This window comes from Delphinus delphis, chromosome 14, assembly GCF_949987515.2.
Source record: "Delphinus delphis chromosome 14, mDelDel1.2, whole genome shotgun sequence".
Taxonomy (NCBI): domain Eukaryota; kingdom Metazoa; phylum Chordata; class Mammalia; order Artiodactyla; family Delphinidae; genus Delphinus; species Delphinus delphis.
The window spans coordinates 47,721,912-47,733,985 of record NC_082696.1 but is presented as its reverse complement, the minus strand read 5'-3'; the positions used below and the strand labels follow the sequence as shown (position 1 = coordinate 47,733,985).

General features: G+C 33.9%; 1 protein-coding gene across 4 annotated transcripts in view; it reads right to left on the bottom strand.

The window, feature by feature from the left end:
* The window catches only part of REV3L (REV3 like, DNA directed polymerase zeta catalytic subunit), a 187,375-nt gene that overhangs the window by 108,448 nt on the left and 66,853 nt on the right, over positions 1-12,074 (bottom strand). For 3 of the 4 annotated variants that reach the window (XR_009521942.2, XM_060030078.2, XM_069541357.1), the window contains 5 exons: positions 7,509-7,608; positions 2,884-2,978; positions 2,207-2,311; positions 1,120-1,204; positions 884-1,035 (listed from right to left, as the gene is read on the bottom strand). Coding sequence is in view for 3 of the 4 variants with exons in the window: in XM_060030078.2 (XP_059886061.1) it covers positions 884-1,035; positions 1,120-1,204; positions 2,207-2,311; positions 2,884-2,978; positions 7,509-7,608 (537 nt within the window). In the remaining variant the exon portion in view is untranslated. The remainder of the gene's footprint in view (positions 1-883; positions 1,036-1,119; positions 1,205-2,206; positions 2,312-2,883; positions 2,979-7,508; positions 7,609-12,074) is intronic. The other variant, XM_060030079.2, reaches the window with a different exon arrangement.

The window sequence follows — 12,074 nt, the reverse complement described above, 5'->3', positions numbered from 1 at the left end:
GATACTCCAATATGGATGAGCCTGAAAACATTATGCTAAGTGAAAGAAGCAAGGCACAAAAGATCACATTTTGTATGATTTCATTTACATGACATATCCAGAAAAGGCAAATCTTGAGAGACAAGGAAGAAGATGAGTGGTTACTTGGGGTTGGAGGTGTGACTGCAAATGGACACAAAGAATCTTATGAGGAGAAGGAACTATTCTAAAATTGAATTACGGAGATGTTAGTACAACTCTGTAAATTTACTATAAATCACTGAGTTATACACTTAAAATGAGTGAATTTTATGTTACATAAATTATACCCTAATTAAGTTGTTAAAAAACATAACGTTGAATGAAAAAAAGCAAGTTACTTAATCTACGCCAAGTAGGACACCATTTATGTAAAATCTAAAACCTAAAATAATAGTATATGGGCTTCCCTGGTGGCGCAGTGGTTGAGAGTCCGCCTGCCGATGCAGGGGACACGGGTTCGTGCCCCGGTCCAGGAAGATCCTACATGCCGCAGAGCAGCTGGGCCCATGAGCCATGGCCACTGAGCCTGCGCGTGCGGAGCCTGTGCTTCGCAACAGGAGAGGCCACAACAGTGAGAGGCCCGCGTACCACAAAAAATAAATAATAGCATATGTTTTGGACATACATATATAAGAAAACACAAAATCATATATTGTAACAGTTTGTACCAACTTCAGAATAGTGCTTACCTCTAGAGATGAAGAAAAGGTAAAAGAATGGGAGAGAGGTCTTTGCTACATCAATGATGTTTATTTCTCAGGAAAAAAAAAATTAGCTAACTCAACCAAATACTTATATCTCAGTGCTAGATACACAGGATGTCTGTTATGGTATTTTCTGTACACTTGAAAGAAAACCTCACCTTTGCTCAACTCTGTGTCTTTGTGGACTTCTACCATATTAGCCGGTGTACAGTGAAGAATATCAGGAGACAGAACCTCAGAGTGCAATGTTAATTCAGCAGAGAACTCCTGGGATCCATCGCTGTAGTCCACAGATCCTGATAATGTTCTGCTTAATTAAAACATATGCTTTATAACAAACTATATATCAAAGCAATAAAATTAGTTCTGAGATCTATAATAAATAACAACTTACACAGAGAAATCATTCTGTTTGAGAATTTCCTGAAGTCTCTTCTGAAATGTTTTTTCACTTTCTGTTGCTGGCACAAACCTGTGATCTTTGAATTTTAAAAGTGCATTAAAAAATGTAGAAAGCAAATAAATGAAATATTTTCCTTTTTCCTAGAAGAGCTTTTAAAATAGTAGCAATTTCCTATCCTTGACACATACAACACCACATAAAAGTAGTCCTATTATAAATCAAACAAAAGAGAAATGGTTGTTACTGAAGCTATGAAATTAAGCACTTAAAGTCAGTCTAAGATTAAGTTCTACAACTTAAATCTAAAAGAGAAAAACATTATTTTCTACCTATAAATGTATCATACACCCCGAACCTAGAAATTTTCCCTTTATAAAATATTTCTATTTTAAAAGAAATTAAAGGCATTCAAAACTTATCAAAGGATTTTTAGGGTCCAAGAGATTATAATACAAATTTTAATTGGACTTCAGTATAGGCTTACTACTGTATTTCAAATACCTTTGCCTTTTGAATTATGTCTTCTATTCTTTTACCTTTATTTAAAAATTTTTGTTGTATCCATGGCATTAATTAAGCCCCTTCAAATTCTTTTCGAATATAGCAGGGTTTAGTAAAAAATAAAATGAGTATTTTCTTCAGAGATGTACAAGGTAATCAAAGTCAGAATTTATATGACATACCCAGAAAATAACATGGGGGCAGAATTTCATGGGTGACATTTTCAAAGCATAATGAATTAAATGAAGTGTTTCTAAGTTGGGACTCATGCTCTTCTTTAAGTATTCTATAGCTCATTTGGAAATACAAGAGGTTAAAACATACCACAGAATGAAAAAGGAGAAAAAGGTACTACCAGTGAAAACCAAGGCCAATGAAGATGTCAATTTCTCATGCGAAGAGAGACAATGAGTGACACTTTGGAGGTACAGAATTATGGTTCAGAGCAATGAGAATAGGGAAAATATATATAGAAAATTTAAAGGTAGTTTGAAAAGCAAAATCTAATGTCACAGTAAAAACTCAATGGCTTAAACTTTTCCATTAAAATATCCAGTTAAAAGAAAATCATTTATACCTTGTGATTCGGGTTGACTAATTTGAGAAGTTTCATTTTTGTTTCTTCGCCGTTGCTTTTCATCTTCCCATATGGCCTGTAGACCAGGGTTTCCATCAATTTGAGCTGTAATCATAATAATACTTCAATATTACAAGGGTCAAAGTGAAAAATACTTGCTTAAAGAAAAGAAATCCATACTTAAAAAAAAATACTGTCTTTTAAGAAAAACAATTACCTACTTTGTGTAATAAAACAGACAAATTATCCCAACCTATATTTACTGTATTACTCCTTTTTTAGTTTTCCTACTAGTTCCCAAAAACACAGCAAGTGAATAAGATTCAAACATTTGATTATAGCCAGCAGACCTAAAAGTCTCCTCCCTGGTATATAACCTGGAAATAAAAAAATTAAAAGGCAAAGCATAGTAAATTCTTTTATAATGGCTAATTTATTTAGTGTCACACTTACTTTAGGTTCATGTCTATGCAAACAAACTCATATGAATGAAAGCATAAATGAAAAAATAATGACTATCTCATCAGAGGTACAGAAAAAAATCTTCATAACATTTTACATCCTCCTTCTTTAAGTAATTTCACTTCCCTAGTAACGTTTTCTTCCCTACTTTTTCCAACCTTTGGTCATGGATTTTTAAAAATAAAAACATATATTAACAATAACTGTGTATATACCTTCAATGTCCAACCGATTTAAGATATCAGCAGCTACAGCATCCACTTCTAATTCACAAGTACTCTGTGGTTCAACACCTTCCAGTATTAAAGAGCTGTATTAAAGAAGTATCAAAAGACACAATAATTAAGAGAAAACTTTAAGATTTTTATTACTTAACAATTTTTCATGTTTATGTGGTAACCAGAAAAACCAGTGGTATTATATTAATCCACAATTATTCATGACATAATTGATACTGTGTGTATATACAAAGAAACAAAAAACAGGAAGAGAAACACAAAATTGACAACTCCATTGAGATACTTTTGGAGTCTATTTTACATATTTTGGTTCATTATATTTTATAGAAAAGGAATGTACAATGTTTCAGCATGTGGGTCACATCCAGGGCAGGATGGGATAAGATAACAGAGGGACAACAGAGGGGATGCATCAAAAACCATACACACATGCAATTATTTGCCCAGAGGCATCTATCTCAGCAATCGTAGATGGTTTTTAAAAATGAGGAGGGAATATATATATAAAACAAAAGATGAGGGGAGGTGAACATACTGAAAAGTGAGCAAATGATACTGTTCTCCCTGCCCTCAACTACTGCTAAGCTGGAGAATGTTTAAAAATTTTCCATAACTATAGAATTGAGAAACCACATGAGTCCAATAGTGGGATCATAGCTAGGAAAAGAGGTGACACCATGAGGTCATTACTTTTTATGAGAACTACAGAACTATTCCCCACTAATGCTCTTTGACTCAAAAGCATTTTTGTTTTTCATCAGAACCACATGAAAGATTTCAGATGATGTCACATAAATGTCCCTGCTTGACAGAATAAACATGACAACTAGTATGGATCCCAGTTTATCCATTCCAAAATTCATATCTCCTACCAACAGGGACACCAAATGAAAAGGAGAGAACTTTTACTAGAAAGTGGATGATAGAAGATTTCATTAATATTTGAAACATTTAAAAATGTTTTACGAGAAACATTAACAAAACCTCATTTTCCATTGTCTATACCTAAGGAATGGGTGTTTGAACAGAAATTTTGATGGAATATTAGAGAGTAATTTGTTAAACCACAAAACTTTTACTATTTATATATATGTATAGACACAACACACACATATCTTTTTACCATTGACAGAGAAGGAACATATTAGTCAACCTATCACAATATATCCATCTCTTTAACTTTCAGAAAAAGTAATTGTCAATATAGCTTGTCTTCTTTACCCATATAATTTACCAACATCAGTTATGCCATGAATTAAAGTACCAGATAAAATAGTTTTTGGCCAACAGCTTTCTCCTTTATACTTTCTCCTTTATACTAAAAAGTTTCACACTTTTGGAAGCGGTGTATTATACATTTCAAGGGTGAACTTTCCAGGAGTAGAACATTTGTGACAAAGGAGGGAAACAATAACATTAAAAAATGCAATCTCTTCGGCTTCCCTGGTGGCGCAATGGTTGGGAATCCGCCTGACGATGCAGGCGACGCGGGTTCGTGCCCTGGTCCGGGAAGATCCCGCATGCCGTGGAGCGGCTGGGCCCGTGAGCCATGGCCACTGGGCCTGCGCGTCCGGAGCCTGTGCTCCGCAACGGGAGAGGCCACAACAGTGAGAGGCTCACGTACCACAGAAAAAAAAAAAAAAATGCAATCTCATAGTAGAAATTTACAACTATTTCTTGCCTACTTCAGACATTCGGTATAGGAGGAGTTCCTAGGGAGAGGAAGTAGTTTTCAGAATTAAAAATTTGTTTCCAGTAAACAGAAAAAGTGTGAGTAAAAAAATCAAGTCAGCAAATACATGTAGACCATTCATTTTAGTCATGAAAGGTAGATAAGCAATACAATGGTATTTAGAAAACCATGCCTCTCTGAACATTTCTGTTCATAGCTTAACACAACAGACAATTACAGTCAGTAATTACAATCACTGAGGGTGGAGTTCAGACATATACAATTTTAAAAATCTGTTCAGATCATTCTGATGGACAGCCAGGTTGAGATTACTGCAGTAGACTCAACTTTTGTGAATTTAACACTCTGGCAAATGACCTTGAAGGTCCATGATATGTGGTAATTTACAACGAGCTAGCAGGTAAGGTTAGTACAGCTGCTAACTCAGCACTCTTATCTCATTATGAGTTTGTTTGCTCTCTATTTGTTATGGACCTTGAAATGTTTGTGAAGGGATATAAAATACTTTTGGGTTAAAAAAAAACCAAACAAAAAAAGGTACCCAGAGGAAGGTGCTAGTACTGGGGATAAAAATGAGACTAATAAAATTTAAGAGCACTGATTTGGCAAAAATGTTTGACATTATGTTATCTGTATTTGATAAAATTATGGATTTTCATGTTTAATATAAGAATCCTAAAAACTTGGGACAAAAATATATAGCTAGCCTACATTTATTATAAATTCTAATTCTGAATACCTTGTCTAGTTTCACTAGTTTGCCTTTTCATATCTTTGCTCTTAAAAGTAATGATTCAAACTTTTCATTATAATACAGAGAGCTTCTCCAAACTAACTCATAAGCAGTGAAGCTTTACTATAGTCTTATGACCTAACCAGAAAGATGTTTGTTCAAAAAGGCTTCAAATAAAAATAAACCTAGACTTGAATTGATCATGCAAAAAACAAGTTAATGTAGAACTTTGAAAACCACGGGATCTAGTGAGTAGGTAAAATCCTTGGGTTAAGTTGATTTGCTCCAATTTTAGAGACATAGAGGAACTGTATCACAGGCATAAAAATGAGAAAGTAAATAGTTTGTCAGTCACTTTGCTCTGGACTGATTAGAAATTGAATTTGATGTGGTAAATAATGCTGTCTCTAAAGTTGATACCACTTCAACACAATTATAAAAACAATTCTGCTGTATCTGAGAGGGAACCTAGAAGTACATGTGTATGTGTACATATACAACTTTTACCAAAAAGTCCTGATACATGTTAACTGAATCTAGAAGTAAAGCAAGTCACTGTCCATTTGAAGTCTTTGAAGTCTCATTCTGGTATAATATTCCAGTCATAAAACAATGTATTTCCATCATCATTTAATGAGATTCTCTCTTAATTTTAGGTCTTAAAAAGCCCAAGTAATTCTATAATATGGAAATTCTGTGAAGAACATATTAAGATCTTAAACTATATAAATTAAGCTCTGAACAAATATTTTTGACAGTTTATCTTCAACTGATTAATAAATTCACATTTTCTTACCTTGAAATAAAAAATAAAGTCATTTCACTAAACACTTTTTCTACTTTGCACTTTACATAAAAAATATCTGCTTAGAAACGTATCAGGTGACATATGTGTAGTGAAAAGAGGAAACCATACCACCCTATCAATATCCAAATGATCAATAAAACAATCAAGAAAGCTTGGGCAACAACTTTGTGGCATAAAACAGAAAACCTCTGAGTTCTATGTAGATTAAGCTATTACTGATAATTTAGATAGGTACTGATTACATATCTGCTTTATGGTAAGGAAATCTAAACAGTTGGAATATGTTACCGCCTCTAAGAAAGTCTAATAAATAATAAAAGTCAAAAGAAATTATAAGTTGTATTATTCATATACATTATGTCAACCCACTTTTTTCCCCACAAATATATATATATATATATATATATATATATATATATATATATATACACACACACACATTTTTTTTTTTTTTTTTTTTTTTTGCGGTACGCAGGCCTCTCACTGTTGTGGCCTCTCCTATTGCGGAGCACAGGCTCCAGACGCGCAGGCTCAGCGGCCATGGCTCACGGGCCCAGCCGCTCCATGGCATGTGGGATCTTCCCGGACTGGGGCACGAACCCGCATCCCCTGCATCGGCAGGCGGACTCTCAACCACTGCGCCACCAGGGAAGCCCTCCCCACAAATATTTAATATTTGGAAATATTTAGGGGTTATTTTTATTTAAAATATTCGCCATTTAGGTTTTTTTTTTAGCTGTGTTGGGTCTTTTTTGCTACGTGCAGGCTTTCTCTAGTTGCAGCGAGTGGAGGCTACTCTTCATTGCGGTGTGTGGGCTCCTCACTGCAGTGGCTTCTCTTCTTGCACAGGCTCTAGGCATGCGGGCTCAGAAGTCGTGGCTCACAGGCTCTAGAGCACAGGCTCAGTAGTTGTGGCACATGGGCTTAGTTACTACGCGGCATGTGGGATCTTCCCGTATCAGGGATTGAACCCGTGTCCCCTGCACTGGCAGATGGATTCTTAACCACTGCACACCAGGGAAGTCCCGCCATTTAGGTTTTAGATTGTTATTTTATTATGCAATTTTTACTTGACAAGTTATAGGATGTCAATTTAGAATGTACAAAGAAGATGGATGTTGGAGAGAAGTATAAACACAACCAGATTTCTTTTATTAATTAGGTAATAACTAGGTATATTTTCATGGTCTGTTCTTGAAATCTATGATCCATGTAACACACTAATGTTGAGATTTGCTTTTTTGATAAACTTACAGATAAAAAACAATTACAATAAAGGTTAAAATTAAATTATGCTAACCATTGACTTCTGAATAGAGTAGGATATATGTAAATAATTTTTCCTTTCCTTTACAACATAAACTAACCTTGGTATTTCGTCTTCTTCCCACCGAAATAAAGTACCAGTAAGAGAATTTCTTCCTGGTAGCTGATTCTTGCAAGATCCACTCGCACGTAATGGATCACCTAGGAATAAAAAGGTAAAAGGGGTAAGTTCCACTTTTAACTTACATATAATTACCCTTTAAGTATATTAGTAAACAACCCATATGACCAGTTCCTAAAATTGTATCCTAAAAATTCATAAACATACCGGAATGCATATGCACAGTGGAGAGTAATGATTCCAAACCGACATGGGGAAAAGTATTTGCAATATATGGATATGAAAGAGAAATGGCCACAATACCTTCATACTAGAATAGAATTATGATACATTTAAATGCGCTATTGTGATAGGTATGCTTCAAATCTCATTTTAAAAATAAAGAACTAAGAATTTTTGTAGACTTTAAATTCCTAGGGTATTCTATATGAGCCTCAACTAAAATTCTAGTGGAAATCAGATTCCAGATAAAATTCAAAACATACTTTAATGCTAATCCCTGAATAAAAAGAAAATACACAATGCATTTCGAAAGTAATGGCAATAACAGTGAGTGGAAACCTGGGGCAAATGCAAATACAATTTGACGAGCAGTTGGAGGGAACTATGCATTTGCTTAGTTGTCCCAGCTGTAGAAACTGAGTCCTGGGGCCATGCTTTGGAAGTAGTCTCTAAATTTTAGCAATTTTTTTTGTGATCTCTTATGGGGAATTTAAATTTTCAGATAAAGAAAGCTTGAGTGAATGGCATAGAAGGAATCCTAACATTAAGAAAGATATTAAATTTGCAATCCTCTCCAACTAAATTTGATACTTTTTCTTATTTGGTTAGCTTGATCACAAAATTATGTAATTAATTAGACTTACCATCTTTGCTATATTAACAAAACACATAACAAACCATGTAACTGATTCTATATACCTTCAGAAGTTTCTGAAGGCTTTGCTGTTATGTGGCTAGGGCATGTATATGAAATTACTTTGCAAGTTGTAAATTAAAACACAAATATTATTTTCTAAGAAATTTATATGAGTGAAAAATCTACACAAGTTTACTAATTCAAAGTTATCACAGTATAAAAATTCACACTTTACCTCCACTTTATGTATTATTTTATTTAAAAATACATATATAATTCTTTTCAACTCTGGATGTTAAAAATGTAATATAAAGGCACTATGGAGAACTGTAAAAAAATCCCTCTATGATGCTAAAAATATTTACTTTATTTAAGTACTTCTATATACTTCACCTTAACAACAGTAATTAGCAACATTTCCGTTTCATTTGGCAACTGAGTATATAACTGAATAATAAGACAAAATGGTATATGCATATGTAGTATTAAAATTTCTAAATATTTTTCACTTTTGAATTTATTTTCAAAAGACTACATTATGTACTAAATTAACTTGTCTTACAAGATTAAAATGTTAAGTTGTGCATATATATGCAACATATTTACAATAAGTTTACTGTCCATTTAATTATGTGTCTGATATTACATGACAAAATATAATACAAAAAAATTCACCTATTCTTTTCATTATAATCTTTTATCTATTTTTTTAACAAAACAAAACAAAAACCTAAAATAAACATTTCACCATACTTGAAATTTCCCTGCTTTTAATTTCCCCCAACGAAATTTCATATATTTCTGCCTTCAAATTGTAAAAATTTTCCGTATTTTGAAAAAAAATCCCTTCCAATACTCATTTAACTTTTATAACTAAAATAAATGGCTTACATATATTTGCTAATTCGAACTTTCCTCATGCTTTTTCACCTACTGGAAACAAACTTTTGTAAAACTGACCTCCTTTTCCTATAAATACCTCCCGTACACTCTCTAGAACATTTTCCATTCCTCAATTCTTCTTGAACTCCCAGCTATATTTGACACTGATAAACAAACTGTTTTTCTTTTTTCCCCCAATAACCTTTATATTTTGGAATAATTTTAGATACAGGAAAGTTACAAGAATAGTACATTTTCTGAATCTGCTTACCACACCCCTCCCATTGTTAACATTTTACATTATCAAAGCACATCTGTCAAAACAAAAAAACTGACACAGATACCTTCCTATTAACTACACTATACACTTTATTTGAATTTCAGCAGTTTATCCACTACTGTCCATTTTCTGTTTCAGGATCCAATGTAGGGTACCACATTGTAGTTAGTTATCATGTCTCCCTAGTCTCCTCTGGTCTATTTCTCAGTCTTTCCTTGTTTTTCATGACCTTGACAGTCATGAGTACTGGTCAGTTCATCTACAGGACGTCCTCCAATCTGGGTCTGTTGATGTTTTCCTCATGATTAGATTGTTATTATGGGTTTCCATGAAGAATACGACAGAGGTGAAGCATCCTCATCATATCACATGAGAGGGGACACGATATCCATATGCCATCACTGGAGATGTTAACCATCAATACTTGGTTAAGGTATAATTTCATGGGTTTCAAGATTGCATAGAATCATACCACCATGCCAGTAACATACAGAATAATTCCTTCATCCTAAAAGTTCCCCTACCAAAAAAAAAAAAGTTCCCCTATATATTGGCTTTGTAGTCAACATTCTCCTCTTCTCCAACTCCTGGCAACCACTAATATGTTTTACATTTCTATAGTTTTGCCTTTACCAGAATGTTGTATGAATAAAATCAAACAACTTGTAGTCTTTTGGGTCTGGCTTCTTTCACTTAGTAAAATGCATTAAAGATTCATCGATGTTGTACGAATCAAGAGCTTGATGTGTTTTACTGACAAATAGCATTCCACTGTATTGGTATATAACAGTTTATCCATTGTCCCACTGAGTGGACATCTTGGTTACTTTAGATTTTTAGCAATTATGAAATAAAGTTGCTATATACATTTGCATACAGGTTTTTAGGTGGACATGAGTTTTAAATCACTTGGTAAACATACAGGAGTGTAACTGCTGGGTCATATGTTAAGTCTATATTTAACATTACAAGAAACTGCCAAACTGTCTTCCAAAGTGACTACACCATTTTGCCTTCCCACAAGCAATGAATGAGAGTTGATGCTGCTCCCATCCTTACCAGCATTTGTTTATTGCTAGTTTTTTTTGGATTTTAACCATTCTAATAGGTGTGTAATGGTTGCTCTTTGTGGTTTTAAAATGCATTTCCCTAATGATATATACTGTTGAGAATCATCTATTCCTGTTTGCCATCTTTATATCTTCTTCTTTGTTGAAGTGTCTGTTCAGGTCTTTTGACCATTTTTAATGGGGTTGTTTGCTTTTGTTGAGTTTTAGGAATTCTGTATATTATTCAAGATATAAGTACTTTATCAGATATGTTATTTGAAAATATTCTCTCCCAGTCTGTGACTTATCTTTTTATTCTCTTAGTATTATTTTTTACAGAGAAAAAGTTTTTAACTTTGACAAAATCAACTTGTCAGGAGATTTTCTCATTGTTTTCTTCTAGAAGTCTGATAGATTTACATTTTAGATTTAAGTCTATGATCCATTCTGAGTTAATTTTTATACAAGGTATGAAGTATATGTCTGGTCTCTTTTATTTTTATTTTCTGGCATATGGATATCCAATGATCCCACCACCTAAGATGAAGTTCTAGATTTGGGAATCTCTTTTAGTCCCAAGAGATTCAAACTGAACTGTCTCAAAGTTGTTCCACTTCCTAGTTTGGGTATATCTCTTTGAAACCCTACCTTATTCTGGAGGGTTCCAACCTGTCCAGCAGGCCCTGAGTTGTTGTTTCTGGCTCCCTCACCTAGTAAGGCTGTCTCAATGGAGGCAGCCAGGATTAGCAAACCCCTCAGGGCAAAGGCTGTTTTCAGCATTCTATTTCCTCTTTTGGCCAGTACTTCTTTATTGTTTATAATCTCTGTGATAGATTAAAAAAAAAAATCTTACCTAGTTATTAAATTGGTTTTAGTAGGAGGGTGGATCCCAATAACCTAACCCACCATTCAGGGGGAAAAAGTCCTCCCTGGTTACTTTTCAGAGCACAGTTTGGGTATGGTAGAAGAGACCCAAGGAGTTAAACCAAAAAAGAATAGCTGGTAAACAACAAGCGAAAAAAAAGCTAACTTTTGGTTTTAAAAGTTTGTCAGTGAAAACGAAGAAAATAATTATAACATAAAGGACAGCAGGGTTGGAGGAAAAATGTTGGTTTCACTTTGTTTTAAGTAGAGGAGAAGGAATCCAACAATAAAATGCAAAAGATGTTACAGCATTTTATTCTATTCCTAGGTATATGCCCAAGAGAAATGAAAACATATGGCTACACGAATACTTGTACATGAATGTTCACAGCAGCACTGTTCATAATAGCCAAAATGAGGAAACCCAAACATCCGTCAATTGATGAATCAATAAACGATGTAGCATATTCATAGCAGAATATTACCTGGCCATAAAAAGGAATGAAATACTGATATATGCTACAACATGGATGAACTATGAAAACATTAGGCTAAGTGAAAATAAATAAACATATGATTCCATTTATATGAGATGTGCAGAATGGGCAAACA